Here is a 19,826-nt window from a genome sequence, read left to right as displayed (position 1 = left end):
GGATAGGGGGTAGAAGGATAAATGTTGAAGAGGCTGGCCAGTCTTGCTTATTTTTTTTGCCCAACTGGTTTCCATTACATCCTTTACCTGTGACACTCTCATCAAACCCAGATGAAGATTCTTTTGTAGACAGATCCTTTCAACAAAAGAGAAGATGGGTCCCATTTGACCTTTGGAGATTCAATTTTCATTGAAATTACAAATTTTATTTCCGTTATTGCAGAGAGGGGGCATGAAAGAACTTTTCGAGTTAATTCACTTAGATCAAACACTGATATCTTAGTATTCCTATGGTTCAGTAAGCAGCAACACATTTAAGTAGATACACTTTTAATATTTGATAATCAAAAATTCAAGCTGAGCTAGATTTTCAGAACCAGTCAGGGGAGGCAAGAAAGACACATTTCTCCTAACTTAATCTGTAAGGGTCAGCTTTCTATCCCAATACTACCCAAAGAGTGGGAGGCTTAACATTTGATTGTGACCTGTTATTATGACCCAAATCTGTCCATTCAGTAATTGCAATATGAAAAATTTCCAGAAAAAATTTGCTCAAGGTCCCATAATATCAAACTTAAGTCATTGTTGCGAAGTATGTGTGCTGGGACTGCTCACCACTGGAATATTGGCCATAGCAGGGTATGGGAAGGGAGGGGAAGGCGGAAAACCACCATGAACAAAGTCATTACTCTTATAACATCCTCTCCTCAGAGGGACAAAACTAAGCCAATGGAACAGCTGATACTCTTTCCAACAAAATCTTCATAGTTGAGCTGAATCCTTTCCTGCTTTTACTCACAATTTTCATTTGGGTTTCTGATTCGAGTTGTGTACTTGTCTGGCTCTGCTGCACTCATGACTGTTGTATAAACTGTTTTGCTGAAAAGAAAAAAGAGGGGGTGGGATTATAGATGCAAATTATCTCCCTTGATCAACTAAAAAGAGAGAGAGAGAGATCAACTATGCTTGTTGGATACAGCACTGACCTTTTCAAATTCTCTCCCTCACTCCTTCCCCTCTCCCCACCCTGAGGTGGCAAACAATTAGATACATGTGCAGTGATGCAAAACATATTTCCGTCATATGGTACTTACTGATTCAGAATTGGACATATGGACAAAATCTGCATCAAAAATAAAAAAACCCATTACTTGAATTATTAAAAACAGTTCTAAAACACCAACAGGCAAATTGACAAGATTTAAGAAATATTAAATAGTGGGAAGAGAAGGGAATCAAATATAGCTGTTTTTTTATGATTGAAGGTACAAAAAACCCTCAGGAAATCTTAGTCATTTTTTCTTAAAAAGAAAACTTAAAAATCCCACACTAACAATTTCATCTGTCTCTCTCTCAGAATCACATTTGGTCTGCAAGTTTGACTTTTCAATTCCTGCAATTGATTTCTATTTCTTTAGAAAGAGCCCAAATAATTTGTGCAAAAGCTGAGCATCTCAATGTAAATTAAGTACCCCTTACCTCATAAAGTTTATCCAAGTTGATATTTGCCTGTCCAGTTTCATTCACAGTCTTCATGGCAGGTATTCTGTGGGGAAAACCAATAGAAGTCATCTGTCATTTTAGAACTCTCTGAGATACCATCACAAGTTTCTAAGTCACAGCTGCTATGCCAGTTAATTTTTTCGCATTCACTGTAATGGACCCTGAGTCCAAAACGAACTTCCTAAATAGGCTTGGAATTGTTATTGGAAAATATTAATGGAGAAATATAAGGTGTCCTTAGATGGTCTAGCATCATAAAGTCAAAAACATACATGGGAGATGTTTCATTAAACACAAAGTATTATCCACCTTCCAAAGAGTTCTGCCCACAAATTCCTTGCAACTATCAGCAAACCCAGAAGGCTGAACATCTATCTCTTCCAGCAAGATAACGCTCCTGAGGCACTGGGTTGGGGGAGGGTGGCACTTCTATATCATTTTTTAGTTGGTAAAGTCATTATCAAGGGAAAATAGACACATAACCCTGGAAGATTTTCTTTCCTGACACCATGAGATCTGACCATGGGATCTGAGAGAGGAGGAGAATGATGTTCTAACACTCACACAAACACTTCAATTCAAAAGCCCTATAGAAGCTCACCTTCTGTAATCACGTGGAGGGCATGGCATCCAGTGGTCACAGTTAGTCTGCACTAGGAACCACCTACAACACAAAAAATTAAAAACAACCTGAGTTATTGTGGACACATCAGAATTTCTATACAGTACTAGCAAAAAATAGGAGGAAATGAAAAATAAATTCCATTCAAAACTAACAAAATTAGTTTTAAAAAATGGCTGCAAAGGCACCCTTGGGACTTAAAGAAACACCACTTTAAAATACTCTTCACAGAAATTAACTGAAGACAAATAATCAGAAATATATTCAATATTTATTGTGACGGTTGACCCATACAGATATAATAAAAATGATAATATTACTTAAATTAATTTCAAGATTTAGTGACTTCAGGTTACTTTAAGTAATTTTTCAGTCATGAACAAGTCTCCATGACCCCATTTGGGGTTTTCTTGAAAGAGATACTAGAGCAGTTTGCCATGTCTTTCTCCAGCCCATTTTACAAATGAGGAACTGAGGCAAACACAGTTAAGTGACTTGCGAGGGGAACACAGCTAGTAAGTGTCTGAGGTCAGATTTGAACTCACAAAGATGGCTCTTCTTGGACCTAGAACTCTAACCACTGCACTACCTAGCTGCCCTAGGTTACTTTATAGAACTGGGCAAAATAATAACAAAATTCATTTGGAGGGATTAAAAAATCTAGAAAAAGATGATGGAACAAGTATGGTCAAATCTTCATTCTCTGCACCCATTAGAAAAATCAAGCAAAATGCTTCAAGGTTGACCGGAAACCTGGGTTACATGTCCATAAATTCCCTTTTCAATCCCCATTGAGAAAAATTCCATCTCCCATCTTCATACCTTTGCATAGGCTGTTCCCCTTGTGCAAATTTAGAGATGTTCATATGGATCATTTGTGCCTAACCTGTGGTAGAGCCTTCCAAGGTCATATTGGTCTGAGCAGCCACACACACAGTACCTTCACCCCAACATGGTGATGTCATTTTGGTCCTCTTTGAAAATGAAGAACAACAACCAAGCAGCCCCCTTGCCTGGGATGCACCTCCTACCCACTGCTGCTTCTAAGAATCCCCAGCCTCTTTCAAGGGTCTTCTAAGGTACTACAGTTATCCCTTCCTCATTGTGATTTTCCCCATTGTGGTTGTGATATATGATGGGTCAGCGTAAGAAATTAAGTGGGAATTTTGGGGGAGTTTTGCAGAGGCTGCAGACAACACAAAAAAGTTTAGAAACTCAAGAATGCATAAAATATATGTATAGTATTGTATAATCAACATATTTTATCTTTTAATACTGTAAATAACCCATAAAAAAGAAAAAAATTCAGACTTCTTTGGCATGAAGGGAGGGCCAAAAATTAATATGAGAATTTTCCAGATTGCACGGAAGGAGAGGAGATGCCATACCCCTAACCACTCCCCCACCCCCTGTCATGTGGAAGTGATAACTGTATCTTCTTTAGGAAGCCTCTCATGATGCCCAAAATGGATAGCACCTTTCCCCTACTAAAGTTACTTTGTACTTACTTATTCGAATATACATTGCATTCCCACTCCACTCCCCAGTGAAATGGAAGCTCTTTGAGGTCCAGAAAGGTTTCTTTTGTTTTTTTGTTTTGGCAGGGCAATTGGGGTTAAGTGACTTGCCCAAGGTCACACAGATAGTACATGTGTCAAGTGTATGAGGCTGGATTTGAACTCAGGTCCTCCTGACTCCAGGGCTTGTGCTCTACTCACTGCACCACCTAGCTGCCCCTCTTTTTTTCTCCTCTCTCTCAGTACTTAGCACAATGATCTATACATAGTAGGTACTTTAATAAATGTCTGTTAGACCAATTTGAAAGTAGCTGTTTTTTACATACATGACACAGACTCCTTTCTGTCCTAGATGAAAAGGTAAATGCACTCAAAAAGTGCCTCTTTATTCTCTAGTTCATGAGGGAGAAGTATAATCCTTAAAAAAATATATATATATATATATGTATACATAATAATAAAAACCATCCAGCACCAGAGAGTGTTGTATCAACCAGGCCAATCTGTGTGCTCCTCTCCTGTCCAGATATCAGAACAGCTGGTTGCCCCTTATGCCTTAGGTGGTGCAGTAGATAGAGTGCTGAGCCTGGAGTCAGGAAGACCTGAGTTCAAATCCAACCTCAGATACCTACTTAGCTGTGTGACTTTGGGCCAGTCACTTAACCTCTGCCTGCATTAGTTTCCTTAACTATAAAATGCGGCTAACACCAACTTCCATGGTTGTTGTGAGGATTAAATGAGATATTTGTAAAGTTCTTAGCACAGTGCCTGGCATATAGTAGGTGCGTTTCCTTCCTTCCCTTCATCCCTACCTCCCTTGTTTAGCTTGGCCCTCTGGGAGATTGGTGCTAGGCTCTTACCTCTAGATCTAGAATGTTTCTGTGTGTGGATGCTTCCACCAGCTCATTTGCCTTTAGCCCGCAGCTACCTTCACATAGTCATATATCTGCTTTACTAGGGATCTTACTTTTACAAATCATTTAAAGTGACAAAAGAAGGTGTGCTTCTTTTGAAGAACACATCCCATCTTCCCCAGTCCCTGCCTCTCCTCCAGTCTCCCTCCCAGCTGGCTCCACCTTCCTAAGCTTGAGGAGTGACAAAAAACCTGAAAAGCTTGGTTCTGGGTGGCGCCCAGCCAAGAGCAAAATGGACAACTTATTCCCCTACAGGTGCTCTCCCTCAGGCTACACTGATAAGCGCAGACTCCCCAGGAGAATGCAGGCTCCTCCATATGCTCAGAATGCTGATTGGGGTAGAGCCCGCTCCTTCCAGCTTCACATCAGTCTTCTTCCTTACTTGATATCAGGAATTTGCATCAATTGGTATCTGAGTGCTTTAGTACTGGGACAATCTATTGGATTTCTCCAACTAGGTTTGCCTATTTTCCAATTCACCCCCCCCCCCACTCCAAAGTCTCCTGTCATGAAGGAGCTAAGTGGGCTGGCTTGAGTCTGAACGCCATTAATCCTCTTCTGGACTCTGAGTTCCCCTTTCAAATTGCCAACTCCTCAACACATTGGTGTGCTTTCCACCTGAATGTGAATATCACTGAGTGGGTAATATTATGTCTGCTAAAGATGAAGGAAAGACGTTAATGTCAAAATAAATGAGAAAAGTAATCTGAAGAGCAGGAATGGAATCTAGACCTACGTGTGGCAGGAGGTCACCAGGAAGAAGTCCACGCAGAGAAGAAAGGGGAGAAAGACCATTAAGCATTTGGGGCAAAGTCATCAATTTGAAGCTCTTCCCCAATAGGATGGAGTAAGGTCCTCTGACAGAGAAACTCCTTCTCCCTCAAAGAAGGGAGATGTGGCGTAAGGTGCCATAAGATAAGGAGTCATTTGTTAGATGGAGGAAGCAGAGACAAGTGATGGTGGCTCATGATCCTTGTAAAAGGTTATTGAAGCAGCTTTTTATTCACTCAGCAGTAGCAATAAAGGTCTGCTCTCTCCTTGGTGCATGTATCCAAGACATGACAAATACACTCTCAAAACTGGGGTGGTGGAGGAAGAACTGGAACTAGACATAGCCTCCCCCACCCCATCTCCAGATGCTGTTTTATTCATCCAATCCATCCAGGTGTTGGTCCCTGACAATGTCACTTCTCTTTTCTTCCCCTGTAGACCTCCACCCAAATCCTTTACCCACCTCCGGCTTCTGAATTTCTTCACATTAGTCTGTTTTCTTATAACAGCTTTCTTCTTCCTTTCTGTTCTATTCTATTTGAAGAAGCTAGACCCTTCTAGAGCAGTAGTCCAGTGAGAGGTTCCATCTCACCAAAGCTCTTGTGTTGGGGTCTTTAATTTACTTCGTTACCCATACTTTTACATGTATAAGCATGTTTCATATATGTATCTATGCATATATACATGCATGTGTGTGCACATACATATACATACACATGTATATTTGTATACACACATATATGGCAGCTAGGTGTCACAGTGCGTAGAGCATCATGTGCTTACTGGAGGTATGGAGTAGGATTGGGAAAAGATAACCCAACAAGGGAAAAGGAAGGTTTTCCTTAAGTCATGAAAAAGTGAAGTAAAGTCTATGGGGGGGGCACGGGGAGAGGGAGAGAGAGAGAGAGGGACAGGGGGAGAGAGAGAGAGGGAGAGGGAGAGGGAGAGAGAGGGAGAGGGAGAGGGAGAGAGAGGGGGAGGGAGGGAGGGAGGAAGAGAGGGAGAGGGAGAGGGAGAGAGAGGGAGAGGGAGAGGGAGAGAGAGGGGGAGGGAGGGAGGGAGGAAGAGAGGGAGAGGGAGAGAGAGAGAGAGGGAGAGAGAGAGAGAGAGAGATTGTTATTTTAATATACACACTCTGGAATATTGTATGTATGTATGTATATTCTAGACTTATTTTCTTTTGAATTTGAATGGAGAGACAGAGACAGACAGAAGCAGAGGAAGAGAGACACAGAGATAGAGATAGACAGAGACAGAGAGACATACAAAGACAGAGACAGTGAGAGACAGAAAGAGAGATGTGGAGAAAGAGAAGCTATAGAAAAGAATGAGCCAGTAGCCAGCTGTGTGGAAACCAGTACATTCCACTTTGGGGTTTGAGTACTTTTGGTTTTTTTTTTGTTTGGTTTGATTTTTTGTATGAGGACACCCTGGCAACTGTGTCAGCTGAGGCTATAGCTGCTTGTCTTGCCTGGTATCAGAGGAACCCCGCACCCACATCCTGTGGGGCCTTTTTCTTGTTGGCTTCACTCACTCGGCAGGACCAGACAGTTCTTCTGGCATGTTTATCACTTTGACTATTACTAAATTATCAACTGTTATAATTTTTAGAGTCTGTAAGGACTCATCAAAGTTTACGCATATATTGGTAAAAACTCCACTTAGTTCCCAGTATTATTTGTGAATATGGTTAATCCAAGCCAGGCAATAAAAGCTGAAAGAAGGAAGTTCTTGGTTTGACTTACTCTCTCTCCGGATTAAGAAGCCACATGTCCACTGGTCCATCTCTGTTCCTTGAGATGACTAACCCCTCCCGGTCAGACACGCCTCCAATGATACAATAAACATTTGTAATAAGGGGTGTCTCTGACAGTCTTCGAACAGCATCATCAAAGTTCTGGGCTTCTTCTAGGGTCTAACCAAAGAAATGAATGCAAACCATTAAGAAGGAAAGGCTGCCTGTGCCTCAGTGATGGCCTGAGAGAAAGAAAGTTACATGGCCTTGATGAAGGCAAGCCCTGTGGACTGCTGGGGGCCCATTCCATCAACCTTCAACTGATACAAAGAGAAGAAGGTTGTATTCTTCGACTTCACTGAGTTCTCCATCTACCCTGGCTATCTCACCTGCCTCTGCTCCTCTTCATCCCCCATGGACCAGTACCCCAAACACCAGACCTCCAGAGTCTATGCCCAGTCCATGGGGGAAGTTAACATACTCATCTTTGGAATCTTTGGAATATCTACCCAGAAGTCCCAGTTACTTAGGTTAATGACTAAGTGTGCAGGATACTTTTGGGCACCTGGTTCAATGGAATACTCAGAACTGGAGGGTTTAAACTAACAATCCCTTTACTAAAAACATACTGTAATACCCTCAGGAAGGGATGGGAGAACGGAACAAGCATTTATTTAGTGCTTACTTTGTGCTGGGAACTGTGATAAGTGACAAATATTATGTCAGCTGATTTGCACAATAACAGAGTGGGTGCTGCTATTGTCACCATTTATAGAGTAGGAAATTGTTAAGTGACTTTCCCAGAGTCACACAAAGAGTAAGTGTCTGGGGACAGATTTGAACTCAGGTCTTCTGTCTCCAGGCTCAGTGCTAATATCTGCCTCAGGTAGAAGCTGGTAGTTAAAAGAAAATGATGTTTAAACATCAGTTCAAAATGATAAGGCCAATAATAAAAGGTTAAGAGCAGTCAGTCAGAAGATTCCCTGGGGTCTCATGAACTCCTCAAACCAAAATCCTAAAAATTACTTTCATATTTCTTTACCCACAGCTGAGTTCTAGTTCAATCTGCCCAGGGCAAAGTTGGTCCCAACTCCAGGTCTGTACCACAAACTCCTAGCTTGCAAGTGTCCCCACTGGTAGTGTGGAAGTAAGAGTTCACTCACACACAGTATCTGGGCTTACAACACCAAGTTAGTGCAAATGAGCCAACTATATGTAGCTAGTCCCAGACCATGTTTCACCTAAAAACCCCGTCCAGCTGTCCATCTAGGATATCTTGACCTCTGCCTGTGGCTCCCCCTCCAAATTCTACTTTCTACCTCTTGTTCTGGCCATAATAACCCAATCAAAAGAATTATTACTTCTGGAAAGGATGTCAGCTGGATGTCCTAAGATCAGCTTATCATCCCTATGATTTCCCAGACTGATACTCTCTCCTCTAGTTACCCTCCCCTATGTGTATTGTTTCTCCTCCTATTAGAATATAATCTACTTGAAGGGAAGGAGTGTATTCCTTTTTGAATTTATAACCCAGCAACTTAGCACAGAGCCTAGAACATAGAACATGTTTAATATATGCTTTTCATAGTCATAGTATTTGTGTTTCTGAAAATATTATGTAAACTTTTTTTTACAAATCAAATTATATCTTGCATACAGTATGGGAACTTGCTTTTTAAGTGAATCCTGCCATGATTCCTTTTGTAATGTTAAATAATCACTTCCCCTTATTTTTTTTGGTTTATACATTCATATTTTAATAAACATGGTAGACTTCTTAGAGTGGGGTAAACCTGTATCTGTAGAAAGTACAGAAAGAGCATAAGGATATTAATCATCTACCTTTATTCCTCCAAACACATGCCTGTTTTGTAGTTTTCCTCTGAAAAATATAGCATCCATGACTGAATTAAAACTCCAAATGTGGCACAACCCATCCATAATAGAATAGGTCTGCTAGAAAAATCTCTTGGAGGTAGAATCTGAGTCACTAAGAAGCTGCCATTTTCTCTCCCATAAACTCAGTCTCCATATTTGAAAAAGAAGGGACTTGGACCAGATTATCACTGAGGTCCCTTCCTGTCAAAAGTCTAAGATTGTTGTGGTTCAGTCATTTTAGTCGTCTCATCTTCATGACCCCATTTGGGATTTTCTTGGCCGAGATACTGGTGTGGCTTACTATTTCCTTCTCCAGTTCATTTTATAGATGAGAAAACTGAGGTAAACAGGCTTAAATGACTTGTCCAAAGTCACATAGTAAGTCTCTGAGGCTGGATTTGAACTCATAAAGATGAGTCTTCTTAATTTAAAGCCCAGTGCTCTACCCACTATGCCATCTAGTCGCACCCCCCACACACACATATATGGAAATACTCATTTTATTTAATGTTTGTTAAATTTGTATTTTTTAATTTAACAAACGAGTAATGTGAATGGAAAATATACCTACATTCCTGAAAACCCAGCTGATGGGAAGATGTCTTTTGACAAGAGCAGCCACTGCATTCTCCCACCATAAACCTTTGTCTGAAAAATCAGGAAAAGCATATTATGATCAATCAATCAATCAGGGGGTATTTCCCAGGAAGCCAGTAATGCTGGACACTGTGTTAGATAGTGGAGACACAAAGATAAAGGTCAGACAGCCCCTACCCTCAAGGATCTTACATTGTACACTATAGGAATGTTAGGATAAAATGAAAATTTTATGAAAATTCTATGCTGGCTGCCAAGAGACATTATTTGTAAGATCCTCTGAATCAAGTCTTCATTTTTTCGCCCATGTTTCATGCTGTCCAAAGTTGGAGGAACATGGATATCAGTATCAGGGGAAGGGATGGTGTTCAAGAAAGTGAATGTAGTTAAAGGTGAATCTTATGGCAACCAAGGCACAACAGCCCACCCCATTTATGCTGTCTATCTCTGTCTCTCTCCCTCAATCTTTCTCTTTCTCTTCTCTCAATTTCTCTTTCCTTCTTTCAATCTCTCTCTCTCTCTGTCTCTCTCTCTGTCTCTCTCTGTCTCTGTCTCTCTCTCTCTCTCTCTCTCTCTCCATAAGCATATATATACATACACACATATATATATGTACATACACACACACACACACACATATATATATATATATGTACATACTAGACAAGGGCATTCCATATTCTCATGACTATGAGAAATGCAGCAGTTTACATAAGCTGTATACCAGCCTAGACTGCCTCATCATCTGGTGTAGGGTTCATCATTAGTAACAGTAAATGAAATTGAACATAATGGGAACATTATTGTGCTATAAGAAAGAGACCAAGGAAGACTTATATGAACTGATGCAGACTGAAGTGAGCAGAACCAGGAAAACAATAGACACACAATTATTATGACAATGGAAATAGAAAGAAGAACAAAACCATTAAAACTGAATGCCGTGAAGACACTCCCTGATGTGTGCTCTTCAATCTAGTAGCACTGGCCTCCTGAATTGTTCCATGAGCAAGACACTCCATCTCTTGGCTCCAGGCATTTTCTCTGGCTGTCTCCCATGTCTGGAACACTCTCTCTCCTCTGCTCCAACTACTGACTTCCCTGGCTTCCTTTAAGTCCCAACTAAAATGCAAATTTCTACAAGAATGTAAGCTTCTTGAGGATGAAGATTGTTTCATTTTTGTATCTTTGTACTTTTTCCCTCAGCATCTAGCATTGTGCCTAGCATATAGCAAACACAACAGATACTGGATATCAGTTGATATCTCCAGCACCTAACACAATCCCTTTTATCCCACAGCTGCTCAAATGTTTGTGGTGAATAGATGAAATATGCCTGGCCCCAAGATTCCACTGACCTCTGCCTTGCCCATCAGGCAGGACAAGGACTATCCAGTAATAGGTGCTTTCCACTACATTAGAAATTGACGAGGAAATCAATATTCTCTTTGCTACTGCAATGGGGATAGGCAATCTGCTGCCCTGTGGTTCCACAGACAAGCACTGTGCTTCTGAGATGTCGGCTCTCCAACCCCTTGACAACCATTCCCTCTACCTCATAACACTCCATGTCAGCCTCATCCCTCTGTCATTTCTGTCTCACTTTTCCCTATACTCCCACTGTGCCCACTTTGTTCTATTAACAAACTACCCTTCATAATAGACCTGTACCCTCCTCCTAAATTTTTTTGTTTATATTCATATATAGAAAATTTCTGTATATATTTTTGTTTCTTTATATGTTTTCCCCCTCTTCCCAACCTAATGTAAGCACAAGACTGTTTAGATTTGCCTTAATTCCCCCTCACCTAGCACAGCCTTCGTACATAGTAGGCATTTATAGATTGCTAACTCACAAGATGTCTTAGAGACCACTCAAAGAAACATAAAAGAAAGAAATGATTATCATGGCAAATCTGATGCTAGTTTCTACCAACATTGCAGCTATTATGCAGGCAAATTAAAAAGACAAGAATAGCTCTCTCCCTCTTCTTCCATTTTCACTACCCTCCCACCCCCAAAGTAACATCAAGATTTGCAACTGAGATTTAGTGAAATAATTGAATCTAATTTTGACTTTAAGAAAATATATTCATATGACTTTAGGAATAGAGCTCTAGTCCTAAGGTATTGGAGTAAAATAATATTATTATCATTATTATTACTATTATTATTGGTATTTACTTTACTTACCTCGTTGATTGCCAGAAATTGTAAACTTATGTGGACTTTGTCCAGTCCATATGCCCACATAGCCAACAAATGTTGTTCCTGTGTAGGCAATCTGAAATCAGAGGAGGTAAGTTATTAGTCTTTAACTCTTATCAAATGTATGCTTTAATTACCTAAAGCTTCGGTATTTCCCTTCACTTCAACATGCTGCTCAGTGGGAATTTTGAAAAAAATAAAGACAAAACACTAGAATTGTCCCAGAAAGACAAATCATCTATAAACTTTTTTTTATTTTTTCATCTAACTTACATACAACATCTGAAGTAAGAAACTACAGCAAACACTGTAGTGGATCAACGATTATCTTGACCAAAGGGAGGATCACAGGATCTTACAGTTGAAATCTCTCACACAGGATATCATACATTTAACTCACCAGGAGTAGATAGATGTGGACAGCTAGGTGGCACAATGGATAGAGTGCTGGGCCTGGAGTCAGGGAAGACTCATCTTCCAGACTTCAAACCTGGCCTCAGACGCTAGCTATGTGACCCTGGGCAAGTCATTTAACCTTGTTTGCCTCAGTTTCCTCATCTGTAAAATGAGATGGAGAAGGAAATGGCAAACCACTCCAGTATCTCTGGCAAGAAAACCCCAAATGGGGTCATGAAGAGGTCAATATGACTGACAGGTGGTCATCTAATCCAACCCTCTCCTTAATAAATGAATGAAAAAACATACAGTTAGCACACTGAGATAAATATTAGGGTCAAAACAGAAATTTGGTAATAGTCTCTGCCCTCAAGGACCTTACACTCTAATAGAAGGATAAAACAGATATAGGGGAGGAGATTCAGAAAGTTAACAGGGTGGTAAATGGAGATCTAAAGGGCGGATTGCCATACCCTTCCAGGAACAGTGGCAGAGTATCTTGCCTATAGTTCCGGGAGTGGAAAAAGAATGGGATGGTTGACAGGGTATGTATATGTGCGCTCCAGGGAAGGAGATAAAGCTTGGCTAGACCTAATTGTAGTGGATAACTGGAGCAACTACCCTCCAGCAATTCTGAGCATTAATGGAATGCTGGAAGAGACCTTAGACACCATTAGTCCAACACTCTCATCTTACAGATTAAGGAACTGAGGCACAAAGAGAAGTGACTTGCCCAGAATTACACAGCTAGTAAGTCTATGGGGGAAAATTTGAATCCAGAGCTTCCTGAATCCAAGATCAGTTCTAGCTACTATACCACACTGCCTCTCATGAAAGGGACCCAGTGGTATAGTGGTTGGTGAGTAAGACAGAGAGTGCTATTGCAATGATTGACACGTCTCCTACTGATAGGATGCCTACCATCTCCTAAATTTTATGCAGACCTAGGCTCCTGGGAGAGCTCATTATCTCTCACGTGAAACTCTAATTCTCAGAAATGTTTTCCTGACATCAAAGCCTAAATTTTCCTCTTTACAGTGTCCACCCTGTGCTCTCTGGGGCCAAAGACAACAAATTTCATCCCCCTTTTCACACAGCAGCCCTTCATATACTTCCTCCAGAAAACACAAGTGATCTCCTCACATCGTCATCTGGTCCCTTTGGTTCTTGGAAACCGATGCTGGCTGTCTCCTGGGTACCACTCTCATTGAGACCAATCTTAACTCGTGCCAGACTCCCATCTTACCTGCCCATTTTTTATGAACTGGACATCCACTGTAAAATTGCGTAAGCCCTCTCCAGGCTCATAATCCAGATTCCGGGCATGGTAAATGCGGCCGTTGGTATCTTGAGCTACAATACTGGTACAGAATCTGAAGAATGTGGACAGAGTATAGAAGACACAGAAAATGCAAATAAGAAAGCAAAGCAAGAAAAATGGTTTTTAAAATAGTTTCTCAAAATGAGATCATTTTTTACTTTTTAAAAGACGAAATGGATGCTCATCCCATCTTTAAGATTTAACGATACTTTAAGAATTTTGAATAATTTGTCATCATCACTGCTAACTACCACTCTGCCCTGGCAATTTGTATCACTAATATGAGCCAGTTAGGTAATGTAGTAAGTAGAGCTTTGAACCTGGAGTCAGAAAGACCTGAGTTCAAATCCCACTGGTTGTGTGAGCATAGGCAAATTACTGAACCTCTTAGACTCAGTTTTCTCACTGGTCCTCTTTGAAAACAAAAGACAAAAAACAATAATATATAAGATGGAAATAATTAGCACCTATCTCTCAGGATTATTGTGAGAATCAACATCAAATTAAATAATGAAAACAAAGTGCTTTATATGCATTAGCTATTATTATTTTATTAGTAATATTCAGCTACATGGAACTATAAGTGTTGAGAAGGCAGCATGCATGAGCCAGGGGGAAGGACAATGAATTTGAATTCAGAAAACCTGAGTCTCAATCTTTACTCTGTTACTCTGACCCTAAATAGGTCAATTAATCTTGTGGGGCCTCAGTTTTCTCATCTGTAAAATGAAAGTATTTAGCAGGATGACTTCAAAAGTCCCTTCTAATTTTACATTGATTACATAGAATACATGATATTAAACATATTTTAAAATCAATCAACATCATTAAGTGATTTTAATGACTATACATAATATATATAAAACATAATCATATAATGTATAATAAACATAATATATAATGATTAAAATGTGCTAGTCACTGGGGATAAAGATGAGTCTTCCCTCAATGAGATTCCATTCTATAAACATATATATACAAAGTATATAGTATAGATATGTACGCTCTATAAGTACATATGTGTATGCATATAGATGTGTGTGTACACACAATATATAAGAAATTAATATAAAGTCATTGGAAATAAGGACCTAGCAGCTGAAGGGGTCCCTCAAAAAGGAAGCAGCATTGGAGCTGAGTTTTGAAGAGAACAAGGGATGCTTTAAAGACAGAGATGATGAGGGTGTGCATTCTAGGCGCGAGAGACAGCTTGTGCAAGGCTTAGAGATAGAATTGTGTTTAAGGAACAGCAGAAGGGCTGGTTTGGATGATGGAAGAACACATATAATGGAGTTATATTATTCTAAGGCTGGAAAAGTAGACTGGAGCTGGTTTGCAAAGGGATTCAACAACAGGTGAATTTGTATTTGATCCTAGAGGTAATAGGGAGCCATTAAAGTTTATTGAGCATGGTTATGCTCATAAGCATGGTTGTACCCATGGTTTAGGAAAATCATTTATCAGCTGTGTGGTTTGGAGAGGGAAGAGACTTGACACAGAGAGACCAATTATCAAGTGAAGAACAGTAGTCCTAGGGAGGGATGATGGCAATAAACCTGGTGAGAGGTGATGAGGGCCTGAACTAGGGAGTTGGCCATGTGAATATAGAGAAGGGGACAGATGGGAGAGATGGAGTCAAGTCTACAGAGTAGAGCCAATTGCCTAAATCAGGTAATTAGGGACAGAATGAATTTATTGAGTCACAAACTTCATGAAACTGGTTTAATTTGTTTTTGATGATGATGGCTATGTGAATTGTTAGTTGTCTCTGGACATTGAGGTGTTACAGACAGAGGAAAACATTACTGGAAACATAAACAGTGAAAATGAACACCATTATCTTGGCTGGTTGGTTCTCATTCACCATAAGTTATTAACCATTTTTTGCAAACTTAGGAAAAGAGTACAGTGAATTAGGACCCTGACCATACATGTAGATGGACAGACCATGGAATGGGATCAAGAAGGCATGAAAAATATCCAAGGATGAGCATACTAGGAAATAATGTCAGGAATGTATATAACTAACAGTAGCTATTCAGCAGTTAGGTGCTAAGAGACATGGGCACAAAGTGACTGGGCTCAGGAAGGCTTAATAAAGAGACAGTTCTTGGAGGAATAAATCTGAGGCATACTTATGAAGTCGAAAAGGAAGTGAATAGATCGGTAGAGACAAGGGGAAAAATATTCCAGGCAGGGAGAAGGACCATTGTAAAGGCTAAAGAAAAGAGGAGAATGCTCGCTTGAGTGGAGCAGATAGTCTAAGTCAACCGAAAGATAGATGAGAGACAGATGAGAATATGTGGCATTATTATAAGGCAGCTAGATGGCTCAGTTGGTAGAGTTCTGGCCCTAGAGTCACAAAGCTCTGAGTTCAAATTCAGCCTCACACACTTGCTAGCTCTGTGACATTATGCAAGTCACTAAACTCTACCTTAGGTGGCTCAGTAGATGGAGCCCTGGGCCTGGAGTCAGGAAGTTTTCTTTTTTTAATTTTTCAGTCCTGTCTGACTCTTCGAGCCCATTTGGGTTTTTCTTGGCAAAGCTACTGGAGTGGTTTGCCATTTCCTTCTCCAGCTCATTTTACAGATGAGAAAACTGAAATAAACAGGGTTAAGTAAGTCGGGAAGATCTAAGTTCAAATCCAGCCTTAGAACTTACTAGCCCAGGGACTCTGAGCAAGTCATTTATTCTCAGTTTGCCTTAATCCACTGGAGAAGGAAATAGAAAACTGCACCAGTATTTTTGCTAAGAAAACACCATGGAGAGTGTGGTCTAGGAGGTCATGAAGGGGCAAACACAAGTGAACAACTGTACAAAAACACTGTATTGTATGTATATAGATATATGTATTATATGTGTATGTATACATATGTGTATATTTGCATCTGAAATGAGAAGCCAAGAGAAACCATTCCAAATCTCTAAATATTGCCATCTCAGTTTTCTCTCACCATCTAAAAGCTCTTTAGGATCCAAACTGAAAACAGATTTCTTCCCGATCTACTCTTCTTTATCAGATGGTGGTCTCAGAAAGAAAAAAGCCTTTGCATTAATCAGCACTAGACTAATAACATATACTCACACACTTGATTCATAGACGAGATTGAAGAGAATGCCATCTACAAAACTTATGTTTAGTGCATTGCATATTCCCCGAATCTCATGGGTATAGGGCTCAAGCAGCAATCCATCCAAATCATTGATTATCTCCTTAATCACAACGTAAACCCACCTCGGGATTTGTTCCCTGGGGGAAAAAAACAGAAAGTAAAACCATTTGCTCATCTTTCTCTGGCGTAAGGAGGGTAAAGGGAAAGATTCTTGGGCAGGTCACTTAACTCTCCAAACTGACCTCTTTGTCATAAAATGGGGGAACTCCATGATGCCCTTCAGCTTTAACATAATGTGAGACAGGAAGGAAGGAAGGAAGGAAGGAAGGAAGGAAGGAAGAAATGTGTGTGTGTGTGTGTGTGTGTGTGTGTGTGAGAGATAGAGAGAGAGAGAGAGAGAGAGAGAGAGAGAGAGAGAGAGAGAGAGCGGAGGGAGCAAGGGAGAGTGGGAGGGAGGAAGGAAAGAAGGAAGGAAGGAAGGAGGAAATACGGGCATGAGAGAAACAGAGAGAGAAGAGACAGAGACACAGACAGAATGACAGACAGAGACAGAGACAGTCACACACACACACACACACACACACACACACACACACACACACACAGCGAGACAAAGAGATAGAGAGATGGAAAAGGATTTGAAGCAAGGTTTATTAAACCTGACAAAGATACCACAGAAACAGAAGCTGTGGATCAATGCGGGGAAAATACATTTTATTTGTCTATGCATAAAGTCAGAGGCTTCAGGATTTAAGTCTTCTTCCTACTCCTCATATTGGGGTGGGGGGGAAGTGTCTTTTCTTGGGCAGGCAACAAAAGTCAAAATGTATCCAATCCCAGGCAGCGTCCTTGCCCCCAAGGAAAAAGAATAACCAGAGACGCACCCTCATTTAAGGACAATAGGTGGCCAAGGGGAAGGGAATAGAGCTGGGCGTCTGGTCTCTGCTCCCCCCACTCCCGGACCTATAGCGACTCTACCAGGCACCATGTACCCAGGAACTAACAGTTCCCTAAGCCCGCGGTTTGAAGGGAAAGCACAGGAGAGTTTAAATGGAAGAAGCCTTAGTCCGGGATTCTTCTCTCTACCCCTTTTCTTAGCCCAAAGGATGGGGAATGGGGAATCGTCTTAGGGCCCGGGCTCTTAACCTGAGTTTCAAGGTCTACAGACAGATTTCATGTTTGTGAAGTTGAATGGCAAAATATTGCCTCTTTATTTCAATACGATTGGCTTCCTGTTGAGGGTCGTGTATTGTATTTGGGGCATAAAAAATACTCAGAGGAGTTCATGGGCTTTCCCAGCCTGCCCAGGCAGGGGTCCAGGATACACAAGAAAGGTTAAACCCTCCTGTCGTCTGGGGCTGCCCAGAACGTGGAGAATTCCTACCGTGAAAACTTTCTCTGCAGAAGCAGATTGGCAAGTCATGCGGTACTTAAAGTTTTAGAGTTTCCTGGAGCCCGGATGCCCAGTCACATGGGCACTGTGTGTCAGAGGAGGGTCTTTAATCTAGCTTTCCCGACTTCGAGACTATCCACTACGCCATCCTGCCTTTCTCTCCCAGGGGATTTGAAGAACTAGTATTCTAAAATCAAATTCAAGAAGTAACTGTGTTAATCCCAGTTCCCGGAGTCTTTCAGCCAGGACAGTAGAGCCCCATCTGCCAGCAGAGGCCTGACACCCCTCAACCTCTACCCTACCCTACTCCCACCCGCCAGCCCGCCTCACTTGACCGCATTTTTCACGTCCTCCCTCAGGGTGACTAGGTCGAAGCGCTGGAGAACGGGCATCCAGCGTTGCTCAGGATCATCGTCAAGGTTCACGTTCACGAGCTGCGGGACCACGTCCCGGCTCTGTGCTGGAGTGGCCTCGGACCCGGCTGCTGTGCCAGCCCACAGCAGCAGGGGCACTAACAGCAGCCCCAGAGGCCTCCCCCAGCCCGCAACAGCGTCCCACGGTCTCATTGCTCAGGCTCCGCTACTCGCTACTCCTGGAGACCTCTCCGGACCTGGGCAGCCCTAAATAGGCGTCCCGGGGGAAGCCCCGCCCAGCAGGACACAAGCCCAGGAAAGGGGCATTCACTAGACTTAGACCACCTGGGAACACCTGGGCAGCTCATTTAGCACCAGTCGGAGGTGTTGAGTAAAGACCTTTTCGGGCCACAACTCCATCAGCACGTCCCAAAGACATTCTCAGGCTCCAGCCCCGGGGTGGTTAAATTCACTCTGCTGTCCCGGAAAAAGAACTTAGGAACATGGGATTTAGAGAGGAGAGAGGCCTTAGAGACCGGGAGAAGTGGTGAAGAGTGTAGGGTCCGGCACTGGAGCCCAAGTGCTCCAATGCTGATTATGTCCATTGCTCTCAGCCAACAAATGTATTTATTTATTTATAAAGTATCGGCATGTCCTACTGGACTAGTAATTGTGTACATTTTAAAACTTAGACAAAATATGAATTAAAAAGGATAAGATAGAGATTAAATAATATTGGATTCCAATGTCAATAAGAAGACAGTGGAATTTATTGTGTAGTACAATAAGGTGGGGCAACTAGGTGGTGCAGTGCATGGGTGGGGAGAGGGACGGCTGGGGTCAGGAAGACCTGAGTTCAAATCTAGCCTCAGATACTTAGTAGTTTAAGAATTTATTAATTTATTATGGGCCAAGTATTGGGCTGACTGGAGTGTGAAAGAACAGCAGAAACCAGTGTCTGTCCTCAAGGAGTTCACATTCTAACGGGAGAGACATCCTGCAAATAACTATGTGTATATATACACAGGATAGATAGTGTGATGGAAACTCTGTCTGTCTATCTATCTATACATCGAGCCATCTGTCTATACATGCATGTATATTGTGTGTATATATATATACATATCTGTGTGTATATGTGTATATATATATATATGTATGTATACACACACATACACAGAGTGTCCCAAAAGTATTTGTGCATGGACAGTGCAGTAGCATAATAGGCAGATGACTTAAGATAAATACAAGTAATTAAGTAAGCATTACTATTACTTAGCATGATTTACCCTTATTACTATTTGTTCCCAACAATTTTCATACCTTGGGAACAAAGGTTTCATTTTTCACCAAACATTAAACATCTGTCATGTGCTTGGCACCGTGCTAGGCCTTGGGAGAGATACTGAAAAAGTCTCCTACTTCAAGGCTAATCTTTGCTTAAGGCAAGTCAGTGCCTTAGTGGGGGATCAGGGTCTCCTGACTGCAAAGGCAGCATAATCAAC

At 41.3% G+C, this 19,826-nt stretch overlaps 1 protein-coding gene across 1 annotated transcript; it reads right to left on the bottom strand.

Moving 5' to 3' along the window:
* Positions 1-791: 791 nt before the first annotated feature.
* On the bottom strand, positions 792-18,534 carry LOC118854515 (N-acylethanolamine-hydrolyzing acid amidase-like). Its single transcript, XM_036764881.1, has 10 exons — positions 18,299-18,534; positions 16,548-16,712; positions 13,388-13,514; positions 11,731-11,821; positions 9,512-9,588; positions 7,073-7,242; positions 2,105-2,167; positions 1,480-1,546; positions 1,095-1,123; positions 792-879 (listed from the first exon to the last, which is right to left on the bottom strand). Exons 1-10 carry the CDS (start codon positions 18,532-18,534, stop codon positions 792-794), a joined length of 1,113 nt encoding a protein of 370 aa, XP_036620776.1.
* Between the last annotated feature and the right edge of the window lie 1,292 nt (positions 18,535-19,826).

Source organism: Trichosurus vulpecula, chromosome 6 (assembly GCF_011100635.1).
Source record: "Trichosurus vulpecula isolate mTriVul1 chromosome 6, mTriVul1.pri, whole genome shotgun sequence".
Classification (NCBI taxonomy): domain Eukaryota; kingdom Metazoa; phylum Chordata; class Mammalia; order Diprotodontia; family Phalangeridae; genus Trichosurus; species Trichosurus vulpecula.
This window is presented reverse-complemented; position numbering and strand designations above follow the sequence as displayed.